Source organism: Labrus bergylta, chromosome 15 (genome assembly GCF_963930695.1).
Source record: "Labrus bergylta chromosome 15, fLabBer1.1, whole genome shotgun sequence".
NCBI classification, from domain to species: domain Eukaryota; kingdom Metazoa; phylum Chordata; class Actinopteri; order Labriformes; family Labridae; genus Labrus; species Labrus bergylta.
The window spans coordinates 20,747,013-20,764,982 of record NC_089209.1 but is presented as its reverse complement, the minus strand read 5'-3'; the positions used below and the strand labels follow the sequence as shown (position 1 = coordinate 20,764,982).

The window sequence follows — 17,970 nt, the reverse complement described above, 5'->3', positions numbered from 1 at the left end:
GTGCAGTGACAGCCTCTTTCTGTCTGTCTACGCCCCCCTGTAATGTGTCACTACTGGCATTTTCATACAAGAGCACAGAACTCCCACAAAGTGTCTGCCTCTGCCTAGACTGTCTAAAACCACAGCTATAGAACTGCACTGTGAGGAGATGACTTCTCTGACCGGAGTTTTATTAAACGGTGTCCTTGAATTATATGAAACTCAGATATTGCCCTAGACCTGAACCGTGGTTGGCTTGAAAGAAACATGCTATTAAACATTTAATTTAACTGTTATATAAAGCTACATGTGCAAGAATACAACATATGAGTATCTACTGCAGCAGTGCGGTGTGAGCATTTTTTAGTTATTTAGTTTTTCCTTGTGTCTTGATGTGTTGTTCCGTCTGCCTGAGTCTCTCTCTCTCTCTCTCTCTCTCTCTCTCTCTCTCTCTCTCTCTCTCTCTCTCTCTCTCTCTGTTTTCCCTCTACCTATTAACTTTTCCTTTCAGAGAGCGGGTCACCTCTGCGGCACCAAGGGGACATCATTGCCATGGTGACACCCGCGATGCATTGCACACAGCAGGCTTTCAGGCGAGCAGGCCTCCGGGAGGCTGAATTTAACCCTCTACCTTGCAGGTCGGCTTTGGTGAAACCAACTTTGTTAGAGCAGAAAGAAAAAAATAAAACAAACAGAACAGAGCAGAGCGGAAAACAAGAGTAGAGGTTAGTGAGGGAGCAGCATTGTTAGTGTTCGTTAAAAGTTTCTCACTTGGCAGAGTGCAACAGTATGGAAGGTTGTTGAGGGGCTGAATAAAGTTGTTGTTTTTTTCTGTTTGCAAAATTAGTTTCAAACTGTATTTGTCTTCTGTTACTCATGGCGTAATGTTCTGCATATGAAGGCTATTGTGCAGTGTTTAGACCTTATGTTAGGATTCTGCCGCCCTCTAGAGGTCAGAAGAAGAAAAGCCTGCATAAAGGAACATCACAAAATCTTAATTTGGAAAAAAGTAATAGCGAGGCTTTAAGCATTACATAGGACAAAATAGATTAAGTATGACAGCATGCATCTCTTTACTACGGATGGATACTGCTCCATGTCAAATCTGACCCTTATTGAAATTGCAATAGTGAGGAGATTGTTATTCTAAAACCACATTATCAGTAGCTTATTTGTATTCTGAAATAGTTTGTACTACTCTGCCTGAAGACGGACTTTCTGAGAAGGTAATAAGACGCAGGCAGTGAGTGTTTGAGTTCAACAGGAAGTTGGCAAAACCTGCAAGCATCTTACCTTGTAAAACAATTTAAAATAATGACTCAATGTTTGGACTTGTTTTAATATCCTTTTCTTCTTTCATCCAGTTTAACAGTATGCTTTTGTATTCAAGACTATGCACTTCTAGTCTCTTTAAGATATAATGAAGCAACATAAAAAGTTAACAGGCTTTTATTAGAGAACCTAAAAGACAAAATTAAAGCATTCTTCTAAGCTGTGACAAATGCCTGGCAGAGAAGAAGAAAATAAGTGGGATTAACAATGCCAGCGAGTGGCTTTAAGGGCTACTAAAGAGCTTTGTAATTAGACTAATAAATCTCACACAGCAGGTCATGATTCTTAAGCGCTACAGGCCATCTGTACCTTCACAGCCACGCTCAATCTGCCCGCTACGGAAAAGGGCGTCGTTGATGAGGTCTGGCAAGCGGCCGTTGAGATCAACTGAGGCCAAGCAGCCCTGGAAACCTTCCCGAGAAACCACCAGCTTAGGAAGGTTCTGGTACATGTTGGGTCCAAGGCCTCCGATGAACAGGTCACCTGAGGGGAGAGAGACAGAGAGGGGTAAAGACAAGTTAGATTGTCTGTGCATTAAGTAGTGACGTTTGGAACCTTTTTCTGTAATGTTGCTAATAACTACAATAGATTGTATTTGTTCCTCAGGTTAGACACTGTACCTGTAGAGGAAACTTAACTAACTTAGAGCTCCTGTGAGGAGTTTTCAGGTGGTTATGAAAGAGCGAAAACAAAAGGATGCATTTTTCTCCTACACAAGCAAAAATGACCATCATTGATTCTAAGATGTTGTTTTTATTGTCTGAAACGACTGCTGGGGGTAGGTGTCAGACAAAGTGATAAACTGAATTATGTAGGCTGAGATTTTTTTTCTTCCTTGTTAAAAAGACACTACATACACAAACATGTAGATCAAAATCTGCAAAGAGATAAAAAGCTAATACTAGAAATTATGTGTAAAAATCTCAAAACAAGGTTTTATGGGGGTTTAAATGCCACATTTTAAAAAGTTATAGTCTGCCATGTCACCCACTTGTAAAACAAGGCTAATGAAATTCCAGTGCTCTGAGCTCAAAGTTTCAGAATATTTTCGTGTATCACAGCAGAGTCTTTATATCTCAATGTGATAGTCTGACTTATTACCTGCTGTCATGCCTGCACATGATTGGCTGCTGTCAGGTTGATTAAAAGCAAGACAACTTAATGCCTGGTAATAAAAACGTTGACATTTTTAAAATGTACCTCAGATTGATAGCATAGCCTCTCAGCAAAATAATGAGCTGATTGGCTGTAAAATGTATTGCTACATTATTTTTCTATCTTTGGGCTTTTGGCAGAATGTTGAGTCAAATCCTTTAGATCTCAGTCCAAGTTGAGCCTTTCTTAAATTTTGTCATTTAATGGTTTCAGATGCCAAGGTCATATGTGGGTACACTGCGGGGGATTTGAATGTGATGTTGGGATTAAACTACATTCTGTGGCTTTCACCGAGAAGATAATAATCTGCATTTCTTCCAAAGCGAGGATTTGTTACCTTTGAGGTCGAGGTTTTTGGCTCCATTGACATTCTGCGTGACCGACTTGGAGTCCACCTTGAGCGTGTGTGTGTTGGAGGAGTCTCGCGTGATGACCACGTTGTGCCACTGGTTATCATTAAGGGGGTTGTCACTGTTGCCCTTCAGCAGACTCGGCCCATTCCCCAGGTCAAACACATAGTGGACAAACCTGGAACAGAGGAATCACTAATTATATATCTTTGCAGCAAGAGAATAATTATTAAGCTTGCAAAAGTTGGAACAGGGACTCTTTATCAAGAGTTTGGCTTGCACTTTTAACACCTTGAGAAACAAACCCACATCCTACATTAGCATTTCAAATACATTCCTCGTTTCTGGACTTCATCCCACTCACCCTTTCACCAGCTCCACTGCAATAAAGTCGTTTCCGTCTCCACTGTTGAAGATGATGAAACCATCAGGCGAGGTGGTTTTGAACTGGAAGAAGAGGTGCATTGTGGTATACGCCTGCAGAGTGGCTAAGCCCAGGTAGCTGCCTTTGGTCTTGAAGGTGACGGGGTCGGCGATGATGAAGCGCATGCCGAAGCGGGCGTTCAGCTCGCAGAAGTCGATGTCCCCGTTCTTGCACATGTCGATGTACTGCATGCCGTTGAACTTAAGGCTCTGTGAGGGAAGAGTTGTTGAGAGACGGTGGTGGTGTGAATACATTGTGAAGAGGGGGTTGTCCATTGCACTTGACGGTTCCAAATGACAAACCTTCATCATTGTGCTTGAGGAAGCACATCAAAGGAAAGGATTGTAAAAAAATATATAATTTAAGATTACCTTCTCAAAGACACCTGTGATTAAATTTGTTGACCCCGAGTTGTTCTGATACAATACATGCATTGATATCATCGTGTTACCCGCCAAAATGTGGATATCAGGTAGTGGCAAGTATGGCAGTGTATCGATCCGATACAATCGTCAATGAGTTGAAAATATCAACAATTTTATGTATATTTGAATGTAGGAATAAAAAGAAGCAATCAGTGTTTGTACACCAATAATATGAATGATTTTCTGTTTGCACGGGAGGAATCAGAGGGTGCTGTTTATCAGCCAATAGTCATTCTAGGTGTTGGAATCGCTTTGAAGGAAAGTCTGGTCTCAGAACGTCTCTTTCTAAATATCCTGCTCTTGACAAAATAAGTTTATCAGTCAGTTGACATTCGTTGTACTTTATACCTGAAGATGTCCGATAAAGGACGAAGGAGCAGACGAGACAAAACGTCGCTCGGTCAAGATTCCCGTCTCCACGTTGTTGAACTCCAGACGGGTGTGGTCGCCCGCCATCTGACCTGAGGCGGAGGGGGGGGAGAGAAAGGAGAAGAAGGCGAGGGATGAAGGGGTGGAGGAGGAGGAAGGATACTGCAAGCGCACCTTAACCCAGCAACAGCCCAGTTTCACTCTGTGTCATGCCGGTGTAACCACCAAACTTTTGCTGATAGCAAATCACAACTGACATAGCATGAAGCTTTAAAGGTCACATATTATTCTCCTTTGCAACCAGTTGAAATAAGTATCAGAGGTCCCCAGAACATGTTAGTGTAGTTTTGTTCTAAATCCACTCTGGTCCTGTATTTTATCATGACTATAAACCCCTCTATATCAGCCCTGCTCAGAACAGGCTGTTTATGTGTCTGTAGCTTTAAATGCAAATGAGCTGCATCTGACCACGCCCCTCTCTGAAAGGGTTTGGGTGGCTCAGGCTTTCTCGCTCAATGTCCTTTTGTTTACAGTAAAAAGGCAGACTCAGAGGACAGAACAAACACCTAGCACTCCACTTGGGGGAGGGGTTACTGCCCTTTGTGATGTCATGAAGGGAGAATCTCCAAACGCCCCGTTTGAGCTCATTTTCTGAAAAGTGGAGCAGGCAAAAGTAAGAGAGGATGGACTTTTCTAATAATAAGGGGGTTTGTAAACAGACTAAGGACACATATTAGTGTTAGAGAAGCATGATGACGTGTATTTTGCATAATATGTGACCTTTAACTAATCTTCAAACAAATGGCAAAGTGTATTTTTTATGATGAGACACAAGATAGTGAGTGTCGTAAATGTTTAATGTATTGTTTTTATCTTCACTAGAACCTTGAATGGTTTAGATTTTGTTAGCGGGACACAGATTGAAGCAGTTTACAACCAACCCACCTAAAAAGAGAAAAAAATTATAAGTTCACAAGAGTAATACCTTCAGCCATGTCTTCATCCACTGTTAGTTTGAAGTTTTTACCGCGGCGGAGCACTCGCACCGAGTGCCACTCATTGTCGTTGAGCTTTTGTCCGGCATAAAGAACCTCAGGGCCTTTGCCTGAAGAGGAGGGTTAGTTAGTGAAGGAAAGGGGGAAGCATAAGCACAAAACACTTCTTTCTTTTTTCAAACTGATGTTAAATACTGGCAATGTAAAGCAGGAAAAGGCTTCCCAATGTGGACTGCATAAAGAGATAGTTTTTAAGATATGTGTTGTTTAAGAGAGTATGACCATTATATCATCATTTTCAAGAAGGAGAAGTAGTTTGATTTAACAGAAAGTAAAAACTTTACAACTGACAGCTAAATAGAAGTATTTGCTGTTACTCAGAAAAGGACTCGAATGCTGACACTCACAACTCAAGAGCGGTTTGATTTAAAATAATCTTTCTCTTCCTCTCTTGTTTTTTCCCTTTGATTTTGTTTCTTTGTCATTTTTATACTGCGACTCAAATACCCTGCTTCAAAAGGATTCAGTTGACTGAAGAAGGTCGGTTTTATTCCTAAGGGCTGCAAAGATTGTGTGAGATATTGTTACGTTCAACCACTAGAGGGCACTACAGCACCACTGAATTCCTCCATGGGCTCGAGCTGCTCACCCTGAACCTGCTGACTGATATAGAACATGGATTTTAAAATCAAAAGAAGCAGCACTCTTTGGTCAGTGAAATTGATTTGAAGTACAGACTGGGTTTTTTTAATTGGATGACTTAAATGTTGGTGTCCTCTATTGACCCCCCATCCTTTGGAGAAAAGAAAACCTTAGTGAGTTGCCCTTATATTATATTCTAGAGTGTGGTGTTTGAGTATATTCTCAATGTTTTAAGATCACTTTCAATCGTCTAGTTTATGAAGCGAATTTGATTTGTGTGTGTATTAGTTTCTGTTCCTCTCCATTCATCTACTGTATCTGTTTCTCTGTACAAGCTTTTAAAAAATAATTTAAAATAAGAGTCGATTTCATGAGTAAGAGCATGTTGGCTAGTACAAACTATATACTGCAGTGTGTGTTATAAGAAGAAAAGTAAGTAAACAAAGCAAGTGAGACACAGAGTCATATCTAACTGTGTACTTGTGTAAACAGCCCATAGTAAGAAATGTAATGTTCAGCGAGTAGATACAAGTATTCAGGGAACAATAAAGGACTAGTTGCCTGACTTCATTTAAAAAAATGGGCCATTTAAAATATATAGAGTACGTGAAGTCAGATTTGCATAACTTTGATCTCTGGCTATTACTTGTTCCCTTCTTATCTTGGAAATCCTCTTATCAGTCGCCAGCATTCACACATTCCTGCCCTAACATCTAGCACACAGGCTATAATCAAACATTGACTGAAGAAAGAGCTGCAGAAGAAGAGTGTTGACTTACTGGTGTTACAGTTTATCCTGACACAGTCTAGATGGGGAGGGGAGAATAAGTGACAGATGAAATCGCATCCTTCAAGGTTACAGCTGCAGACATCCAAGAGCAAGAAAAGCCACCTTCCGGGGACGGACACATGACCCCTGCGGCCATTTTAGCCTGGCTGGCTACTGATTGTCAGGAAATCCAATTTCATCCATATCTATGTCTTTAATTACTTTAATCTTGTAGCCAATAACACTACGCCAATTCTGTCCAGTATTACTGTACTGGTTAAACTCTGTGCATTTCTTTGTTCTCATCTGATATCAAAAGTGCTCAAAGCTTCATGCTAGTATATTTTTTCCTCATCATTTATGAACTTTGGCCTGTTATTGTTCAATTTCAAAATGGTCGCATGAGATTCCATGGCCACATCGATTTTGCAACCTGGCAGCTAGAGCCGAAAGATTCTTACTGCTTACCCACTACACACAATGTAAGACGCATCAATATTGTGTAATTTAAAAAAATAAATAAAACTGAGGCTCAAATCTCCAGGTAAGGGAGAGTTTTGAAGCTGAGTTTGGCAGGTGCAGAAATCCATGTGACCAGGCCGGTCATGTGCCGTCAACCGCAACAGAAAAGTGGGAACAAACAGCCTCGAGCCACGCAGCACCAGCACCATACAGAAGACTACAGTCCTATGTAAGGGACTGCAAATATTTCTGTGCATCAAACTGATGATGTGAGAATTTATGTTGATATTAAAAGTAAACTTCCCTTTTGAATATTTGGGAAAAAGACCACATTGCTCATTAAAAACATGAAATAAGGACTACAGATGTTCCATGTTTTTAGCAGCTGTGGTAACCAGGTACATCGCATTGCATCAAAAGTGAGTTCCATTAACGTATTTAGTATTAAAAATGTGTTTTAAGTGATAATTTATCTATTCTAGGCTCACTGGTATAAAAGCCTGCGCTCGACTTAAAAGAAAAGTAGCACTCGTGCCACCATCTGCAGGCGCGCCGGGTGCTGTGGCATCGGGCTGTTTGCCAGACGGGCCGCAGGCTCGGGGCCTTTGAAGGGGTGAGTGCCATCTTTGAACAAGGCATAGGAGATGCCAGCTAGACCAAGGGTTACTAATGGACAGAGAGAAACATGGACCTGATATCATGAGGTAAAAAATAAATGAAAAAAGACCACAGAGACAGACCCACACGATAAGAATGCAGACTATCAGTGCAGCACTAACATGTACGCTTACCTGTTGCTCTGAATAGATGGCGTAATATAATTGAAATGCTGCTATGTGAATTGATGTAGAGCCATCTATTTATTTAAAAATCTAAATGCTATGCTTTGGAAATATCTATTTGTACACAATAATGAATATGACCTAAATGATCTGTTCCAAAGATGTGCTGCAGAGCATCAAAAACTCTGTTCAGTGTTAGATTGATGGATATTAAAAATCTACAAAGACATGTAAGCATCAAGGCAGAAAAATAACAAATCAGGCAAGTCAGAGACAAAACATGCAACTCCAAAGACAAACTACAAAAAAACTGCTTTAGTATATAAATCAGGTCTGAGCAGACGTCTGGACCTTCAGAACATGGAGTAAAGAAAAAAAACACAGAAACAGGAAGGCCTCCTCTTGAGCTCGAGGCGAGTTGGCCCCGGTGTTGGCGGTTTATACGATACCTAGGTTGACCGTCAGTTTGACCTTCCCGCTGTCCAGCTCCAGCCTCAGCGTATCCGCCGACTCTCGGGACGTTGCGGCCATGAGCAGGCCGTACGCCCGCTGGGACATGAAGCGGAGGGAGACGTCCTCGGCCTCTGTGTGCATGACGTTTGGAATCACCACTTTCATGTACATGCTTCCGTCGTATGACAGGATGGATGATTCTGTGAGGGGGGAAGGAAAAAAAAGACAAAAATGTACTATTTAATATACAGCGATGTTGAATATGAATGTGGTGAGGGAGGGCTGTCTCCATTTGTGTCAAGGGGGGAAAAAACCCATCATAATGTAACAGGACAAATATATTCCATATGCTTCATCTCCTCCTGACAGCTTTGTTTATGATACAGATGCCTCGGTAAGATGAATGAGAGAGTGTGCTGCGGAAGCAAATACACGAGAAAATATGCTCGGGGAAGAAAGGTGAACCTGATTAAAATTTGGAACATGCATCCATTGATGTCCCTTTTTACTTGATCAATAGAAAACATGCACATACATGTCCCACATGACTAGCTGCAGCTGCATTCATCATCCACAGAGTGACAGGTAAGTGTATGGTGTGGACACACTGCGTATCATAGTGTCATAAATTTAAATATCTCTCTTACTTTAAGCTCCCAATAAGCTTAAAGTGAGAATCTTTATACTCAGATTGTTTGTCGAAAATGTCCTCTACTTTGAGCCTTTTTTTTGATACGACATGTTTCCTATTCAACACAATCTCGTTTTTTAAAGATCAACAGTCTTTAAAAGTACACAAGCTTTACAAAAACAACAGATCTTCAGTTATATGTCTTAGCTGCAGCCGAGTGACAGAGAGAGTGAGCAGCGGGGTCCATTCATATTCACAGGATGGAAAACAGCGACATGTTTTTTCTGTTAAGTAAAGGTACCTGTATGTCTCTTACAAACAGACAGATGAGCTGACACTGTCTGTTTCTGATCATTAAAAACCAGACATTACTCAATATCAGCTGTCTGTTATCATGACAACATTTTCTAAAAGGGGAATAAGTACAACTACACTGGAATGGAAAACATGTTTTTACACATCCTGAGCTATAAAACATTCTTGTAGTTAAATAGAGACAGTAAAAATATATATATATATAAAATGTAATGATGGTTTTTAAGACTGCTTGGTCCAACTGTTCTGCACCCTTTTTTTATAAGAGCATGAAAAAGGAGTGGGAAGCCAGAGCTAGGAGGAAGACTGTCAGCAGACTAGAAGCCTCTTGGGCAGAGGGAGACAGATTAAAAAGGGCATCCAACCATGACATACCTGTTTTGACACCTCAGCTTTTTAAAAGAAAAAAAAAATCGCCCTGTGGCCTCAGAAATGCACAAACCATTTGGTTGCGTCTGGGGAAATGCTGAGGCTGTAGGTGAGAGGGTTTTTAAAAGCATCACGCGAGAGAGGGTTAGTACCTGTAAATGATGCCATGTTACATGTCACCGTGCATTTTGACTTGAACAGATTTGCTTTTACTGACACAAGGTTTAGAGAGCAGAGTGCCATTTTGAAGTTAGTTTGTGGAAAATAAAAAATATTTCCCATGCAAACAGCTCTGCATTTTTAAGTAATATTGGATTTTGCTTCACCTAAATGTCAAGATTCATGTGATATGCTAAAAAATTCATGTATAAGCAGAGTGAGATCAGTGAGCCTCAACCAGGCAGCGCACTGCTGTTAAAATCCAACACTCGTCTGTGTTGCTTTTAGGGCTGTTGTAAAATCCATTCTCTGAACAAGCTGTCGACTGTGTGGGTACAGAAGCCTGGAGGGTAATGAAACCTTGGCACTGCATTGTTTTACTCAATTTTAAATTGCACAGGCTCTCTCACTCTCTCTGTCTCTTTCTCTCTATAGTGTGCACACACACACATACATAAGAAAAGAAAAATAGAAACCCAGCCACACACACACACACACACACACACACACACAGGCAGCATGCACAGCAGCCTGTCCACAGCACAGACAGATCCTCTAACTGACACAGGCATGTATTGATTTGGGAGCCAGGTCAGGTCGCAGGCTACTGCTGGAAGAAGAAGGGAAAAAAAACGGTGGTCAATCTGTAACTTGAAAAACACAAAGAGACAATGAGGGATGTGAAATGTGAAATGTACCCTATAAAACACACTGTGATGACCACTCTGTGAGGAGCTATCATTTTGTGTTGCAACTGGCGGTCGGTGTGGACACAAGGTTATTTTTTATACCACAACAGATTTAGTCCTGATCTTATGTAGGAGTGTTTTCTGACAGAAATCTCATCCTGCTGGGGCGAAGAATAGCCTTGCTGTTATGTCACATGCCCCATGTGCAGAGGATATAGTCCACTTCGCAGCGGTACTAGGTTCAAATCCTGTCCTGTCCAAAAAGGCAAAAACGGCCCAAAAAATATCCTTAAAAAAAATGATCTCATCCTGCTTTCTTTTTACAGTCAAACCTATCACTCCTATGAATCTGCTCCCTGGATAATGTCACCAAAGGCTGTTTCAGCATGTTGCTGTTAATCACGTCTTCTGACACCAACCTGGTGGCAGCGGTTACATGCATTACAAAATAACTAGATAGAAATGGTCTTTTTCAGAAACTGTCTTGTTTGCCATAAAGGGGCATCAGTGTTAATTAAAGTTCCTTTCAAAACCGTCTGGAAACTCCTCACAGGAGCACAATGCAGGCACAGCAGACTTAAAAACACTTGTATCCACTGGAGGTCAACAGGATGCAGGAATAGACCTGAGTCCGACAGCAGTGTCGTGTAGCATTGTGCAGGTAATATGAAGGTTGGAGACATGCCATGATAATACAGGGAAATAAGATTCAACAACACTGCAGCTCTGTGAGGGCGCACTTCAGCCGTGAGCCAAAGGCTAACTTTAGCATTCTGAGAAGCTCACAGGGACAAGGTTAGCATCATGAAATGTAGCATGTAGATTGTTAATTTAATATGATGTCATTTTGCAGGCATGCTGCACATATTAAAAGTAGTGTAGAGGCTGAACACTCATTAAAATGACAATTACAGTCTGTCACCTTATCTGACTAAAAATACTGCTGTTGCTAAATTTAAAGCTCTGTCCACATTTTTCATGGACATTAGAAAGAAAGTGTTTCCTATTTTAAGATTTAGATGCATCTGATATTGCATAACATACAGTTTGGGGACAGGGAGTGCATTCCGTCTCATGAATAACCAGATAATGTTTTCAAAAGCATGAACATCAGTGTTGATGTTACGCAAGAGAAAACATCAGCTGATCTCCAAAGTCATCGGTAAGAGCTGCTCATCAAGATTAAACTACTAATTCCTTTTTGATGAGTAGATTAATGTAATGACTCATTTATTTATCTCAAGATGAATTTTGCATGACATGGAATTAGATGTTCAAAACTTACAGTTAACGTAACAGAAATCATGCAGAAATGAAAGGCTCTTAACTTTAGGTTGATGTTGAAACATTAGAAATAACTATTCTATGTGACTTGAATGATGATGTGCAGATATTTTGGTGTAATAAATTCTACATATTATACCTTTAATTACTGAAAATTGTGAACTGTAGTGATTTTATCTTTTCTTTGATGTCCTGTTTTTATACTTCTTGAGCTTTTTGTAAGATGATATGGACCTGAAATCAAGTATAAAGTAAGTGACAACAGAAAAACATTCTGCGTCTCAATAATTATCATTTTTTGTGCTTGGGAGGGAAACAGGATGACTCTGGGATGTTTTCAGTTAACTGTGTAGCTGTATAGAGTGTTGATAAGCTTATGTGTAAAGAAACACTCAGTGTTAGATGATCAGGGAAAGTGTTTTTTCATTTGTCGCTTATTCTTTGGGAGCCCATGCTCAGCCAGGACAGAGCCCGCCAATGCAGATAGAAATGGACATATCATAATAGATTACATCTAGGTGTTGTCCAGGGAATGGCTAATTAAAGATTGTCTCCCTAATTATCTTTTCTTCATCCGAACAGTTCAAGCATCGACTCTGACATCATTGAGTTTACCTCCAGTCTCTGAATTGAACTTTTTTAAATACACCCTCTTGGCCAAACAGTCCAAAATCCTGCAAACACAATGTGTTAAGTCTGCTTTGGGACCGACTCCCCCCCTTGGTCCTAACTATTCATGGTTGAAAAACACCCTCAACCTCCCTGAACAGGCTGCATACAAAACCTTTTTACCAGTTTGTCAATATTCCTGACTGCTCCAGGGTCAATGCTGTGTTGTGGCTTTCCAAGCAGGCAAAGAACACATTGTTAGAGCCAATTGTAGGGTTCTGTTTTGGTGTACAGCATCGTTTTGAGGGCAAAATAGTCCCAATCATGTCTGACAGTCATCGATCAATCTCAGCTGGGGTCGGTTGTGGTGTCGTCAAATGGCTTTTTCTTGTCTGGGAGAGAATAGAGAAGTCTAAGGTTGAGTGCAGATCAGTGGATTTTAGTCACGCTGCATTTTTCTCTCTGTTTTGAGTGGCAGAAAAGCAAATCAAGAAAAAAGGCTGACTTCATTTTGAGGATGTTCGGCTGCTTTATTTATAACCACAGAGGGACGGTTCAAGGAGGAGAAATAGGAGAGAAAAAAATCAAACTCCTGAGATAAATGACCAGATTTGACTGACAGGAAAGACCAAAGTCATCTGCTTCAGATACAAAAATATATTAAGACACAGAAATGAAAAAAACAGGAATAGTTAGGACTCAAAAAGAAGACATTTAGCTTGTTTTTCCTGCCAGATAAAATGTTGTTTAGTTACTGATTCTTCACAAATATACGATGTGAAAATGTAAACAAACACACCTTCCTCTACAACTACATCTGTTGCTTTAACTCTGTTGTGTTTTCTTCTGTTTCATTCCCTCCTGTGCTGTCCTTCTTTCTAGGTTCATACCTCTGACCTGCTTACAGCTCTGCACAACTGACCGAGCACATCTCCTTAACAGAGAAACTCAAAGTGACACACTTTGAATGTCTCTAACAGTTAACTATAATCTTTGGCCAGACAGAACTTGCTAAACTAGAAGCTGATATTCAAACAAGAGTGGGAAGGTTCACAGCTGCTGCAGTCAGTATCTTTACACTGACGATGGTTTACACTGCTGTGTGAAATCTGACAATGTCGCATAGAATCATGAAAACAGAGAATTATCAAGTTACCGTTCAGCCCCTCCCACCTTTGAAGAAATCTACTTTTAGTGTTTTAGTTAATTTTTTTGGTCACTGCATGTGCTGAGGGCCAACCTGAGGAAGCTACAGGTGAAACGCGTTTGCTCACAATAAAATACAGTGAAGTTATTTTCAGTGTGCCACAGAGTTTTGATTTATTTGTCATGGTATGTTCCTGCAACCGTGCGCACCTGAAAACATATAGGCAGTGCACGGGGTACCCTGTTGGTCATTTTGCATATAACCACATTTAACCTCCAAGGATGGCCGAAGGACTCTGGTGCTTTCACTGCTAGCGTTAGCTCCACTCGGCATACCAATTTGAAATTTGTTCACATGCTTATGCTGCGATTTCATGTTTAGCCATATTAAATAAATTGCGGTCAATTTTTACTGTTTTCTGAATGTTTTCCTTACTTGACACTAGTCGATTAGTGTGAACTTAAATTTGTGTTTAACCAAATTTGAAATGAGCCGCTAGGCTATCCCTATAATCGACAACAAATTAGAAACTAGCCAGCGAAGTAGACCAACAATAACCACATCTTGAGTCCGATACATCAGACTGACAGAAAAGCGATTCAAACTTAATACTGATGTTGTTTTGTGTCTTCTTAAAGTGTAAATAATCTCACATCATTCTCTGTCTCTCTTGTCTGTATCAACTTCTTACTGTTGTCTTTCTCATGTTGCTTACAGTTTGATGAGCTGCTGCAAGTGGCCAACTGTGAAACATGAAGGTTATGTAGTATCCAGCTGTATATTTGTGCCAGTCAGGTATCACAGTATGGTATCATGTAATGGTTAAACAATGCAATGTCACACCTCGAAAATGAATAAAAGCAGACAGCTGAACCAAACATCCCTTTACATGAGGATTAATTTCTCATCAGGTTCTGTTGTGATTACAGTCATTCAAACCCATGTAAAGCCAATAAAAAAGCTTCAGAATATCCTGCAGGTGATTGCACTCCAGGATACCTCATTTTGTGTGTGTGTGTGTGTGTGTGTGTGTGTGTGTGTGTGTGTGTGTGTGTGTGAGTAAGTGTAGACTTGTAGTCTGCACAGCACGATATCTTTGCACCTACAGAGAACGCGGCTCTGCTATTTCTTAAGAGAGATATCAGCGGCAATGAGGATGTCATTTCAGATGGTAATTAAGCTGCTACTTGTCAATCTGTGTGTAAGGGTGTTTGTGTGTGTATGTGTGTGTTTCCCAGCAAGCCCCACACTTTACATAATTAGCAGTCCAATTGAAGCCGAAGATGGAGGAGGAGGGAAGCTATTAAGTGAGAGGCTTCACAAATATTCAGGGTTTAGAGGGGGCAGTACGCTAGTCAAATCTTTTCAGCACACACATACACACACAAACAAACACACACACACACACACACACACACACACACACACACACACACGTACGTTAGTCCTTTTCAAACTCTGAAATCTGTTTCCTTTCTCTCCATTTTTTCCTCGCTGTGTTCCCGTTATTTACTTGCCTTGGCTGTAACTGTGTAGGATTATCTAATCTTTTATTTCTCTCAACGGAGTGACAAGTCTTTGTTTTGATAAACAAACCAACATGGGCCTCGACTGTCACTGCAGTGTGTTTGATGTGAATGCCTGTCACCCAATCTGCGATTTCTCACACTCACACACACACACACACACATACACTCACACACACAAGAGGCACGGTGTCTGCTGTCAACCATCTTTAAAGATCGAAAATCACTTCCTTAGCCTGACAGCAAGGATAAGGACATCAATAAAGAATCTCACAGGCACTAAGTGTAGTTTCTCTCTTTTGTGTGTGTTAATATAAAGTGTGTGTGTGTGTGTGTGTGTGTGTGTGTGTGTGTGTGTGTGTGTGTGTGTGTGTGTGTGTGTGTGTGTGTGTGTGAAGGGTCAGTGTACTATGAGTATCCACACTGAGGCAGTAGGAAATGCCTGCACTCGACAGGCTCTTGGCTGTGGACGTTATCCAAAGTAATCCTCACCACGTGACTCCGCTCTGGAGACACACACACACACACACACACACACACACACACACACACTTACACACAAATTAAGTGCTGCTAAAACACACAACATCACAACGAACCAAAAATATCCCAACAGGCCACACTGTACTTTTAAAGGCATACTACAGACGCATATTAAAACTCCTTGTGAAAGAAAAGCACTTCAATAAGACACAGAGCAATACATTTGAAATAGAGGGGGAAGCCGTTTAACAATAGGCAGGTGATAATAGCAGTCCCACCTCAGGTTTATTTATTCATTAAAGGTGTTTAGATCTAATGATGCTGTGATTGTGCATCTCTTAGTATGTAGTTACAGTAAGTGGAAACTTTAAGTGAAGCCCAAGGAGTCCAATTCCCTTTCTTCCTAATATTATTCACTCTTTAAATATGCCTAACAGTTTGAGCCAATATTTGTATGCCCTAAAAGCACAAAATGACCTTAAGGGGCTCAGAGGACTGTTGAAGGACTGCTGAGTCAATGATTACTTAACCCGCTGCTGACGTTAATAAATTGTATAAGTTGTTTTCAATGTCAAAATTAACATTTTCCATGGCAACTGTGTTGTCATCATGTTTTGTGTGAAAATGATAAAACGTCTCTCAACAGTTTACGGGATTAGGAACTGTGAATAGAGCCAACAGAAAGCTTAATGGGATTTTTCATTGTTCTAAGTTTGGTACATTTTGTATCTTGATAAGCTAACCTGAAGGTATGATGTAGCATTCCTGAAGGAGTTAGCAACTCCTATGCCATTAGCCTCGTTCTTCAACTTTGCAATTGTCTGTTTGTTTTAAAACAATGAAATTGTTTCATGGCTGTTAAAGTTCCTTGCTTTCTGTCCATCAATCATTTCAAACTATTACATTGATTTCAGACCTTCATAATGGTAAATTTAAGTAAATTCAAAAGAGGCTTAAAATGCCCCAAAAGATAGCTAACGTTGAGATGTGTGTTAATTCTGATTGTTTATCTCTACTGCTATGCCCTTTTATGTCGCACACAGTTGTTTCATCCATTGGTTAGTATTGATAGGTAAAGCATAGAAGAGAAAAGTCATGTTGAATCCTGCTTTTTCACAGTTGAATCCATGGACATGTGGTTTGGTTACATGACCACATTGCGTTCTGTATTCATTACGACCTAGCTAGCCTAGATTTTTATTTTAGGTATTGATAATACATTCTCTCCCCCTTTTCATACTTCCTGTAATGGACACAAAGTGACGTGTAGAGAAACCCTGAAATATAAAAGAACAGAATGCTTTGCCTCCACCCAGGTTTAGGAAAAAGCACCAACTGAGCATTTCTAAGAATTACTTTTTTTTTTCAGATGGCAACACTCAGGAGGTCAGGACACTCACAGGGATTATCAAATATTCTGCCGTGCTCAACATAAGCAGGCCCAGATGAATTTATCAGGATATCAAAAAGCACGAGGGGTGATGTAGTGTCAATATGAAACAGTAAGCGGTTTTGTGCATCAGACATATTGAATAGGCTTTACACAAGGATAAGGTAAATCCGTAGAGCTTTATCAACATGTGACAGATATAATCAGCATCTGAAACAAGCCTCTGCACATTAAATTCAAGTATGATTTTGTAATGGACATCGTATTGTACTATTTATTCCTGCTGTATTCTAGGTCAGTGACAATGATGTGTCTGAGTCATTCCCACAGTGTTGTTGGCTCAACCTCGCAGCTGGAAAAAGTCACAGAATGACATTTTTCTACAGTCTTTCTGAGGTGGATTATTCAAAGCCAATCAGCTGCATTTCACCTGAAGGATGGTATCAAAAAGGAAGCTTTTTCTACATTGATTATAAGATGACCTTGCACTGCATGACCCTGCAGAGAGAAACAAGCGGCTTCTTCTCCTAAATAAAAAAACATATTTTTAGGATATTTAACATCATAATACTTTGTCATCCACTTCTAGTGCAGAATACTATTTGCTTAGTCATGATGCAGCATATTAGAAGCACTCTCAGTTGGAAACAACATTTAAAAATGTCTAAATCTTGTGTCGATTCAATATTAAAATGCAATGGAAACTCTAAAGTTCTTAGGAGCATTTATTTAATGTACTGTATTGTTTAAGATGTATTGTTAACAATTAGAAAAGCCTCCTCCTGCACTGTGTTTACCATTGTATGTATAGAACATGGACATAGTTTCAGTGACTTCATATATTGGATTCTGGAGCAGAATATTGAAGCCCATTGATGGCAGTTGCCATTTTGGAAATGCTGTCTCACACTAAGTTTCAGGCAACCTAGAAACAAAGAGGCCGACCTGATGTGAGCCTTAAGCCTCCTGGCTAAAAACTACAACACACCCGCCTGTCAGTCAGATCAGCCACGCCCCTAACTATGTCTTACTTTTTACCTTAATATAATAAATATAGATGTGTTGTAAAAAAAAGAATTCCCTGTACACAGCGTGCCATAAAGAGCTGAGCTATTCAGACCAAAACAAATGTATTTGTACCAGGCTTTAAACTACTTATTTCTGCTGTTGAGACGTTAATTTTATCATGGGATTCTGGGGCTTTTGATGCCAGCCTCCAGTGGACACTCGA

At 40.3% G+C, this 17,970-nt stretch overlaps 1 protein-coding gene across 13 annotated transcripts in view; it reads right to left on the bottom strand.

Moving 5' to 3' along the window:
- The window catches only part of nrxn3b (neurexin 3b), a 312,178-nt gene that overhangs the window by 177,977 nt on the left and 116,231 nt on the right, over positions 1–17,970 (bottom strand). For 7 of the 13 annotated variants that reach the window (XR_010668727.1, XR_010668728.1, XM_065963432.1 and 4 more), the window contains 8 exons: positions 8,134–8,337; positions 6,451–6,477; positions 5,020–5,139; positions 4,014–4,126; positions 3,181–3,449; positions 2,804–2,994; positions 1,621–1,794; positions 611–637 (listed from right to left, as the gene is read on the bottom strand). Coding sequence is in view for 11 of the 13 variants with exons in the window: in XM_065963432.1 (XP_065819504.1) it covers positions 611–637; positions 1,621–1,794; positions 2,804–2,994; positions 3,181–3,449; positions 4,014–4,126; positions 5,020–5,139; positions 6,451–6,477; positions 8,134–8,337 (1,125 nt within the window). In the remaining 2 variants the exon portion in view is untranslated. The remainder of the gene's footprint in view (positions 1–610; positions 638–1,620; positions 1,795–2,803; positions 2,995–3,180; positions 3,450–4,013; positions 4,127–5,019; positions 5,140–6,450; positions 6,478–8,133; positions 8,338–17,970) is intronic. The other 6 variants (XM_065963433.1, XM_065963434.1, XM_065963427.1 and 3 more) reach the window with 1 other exon arrangement.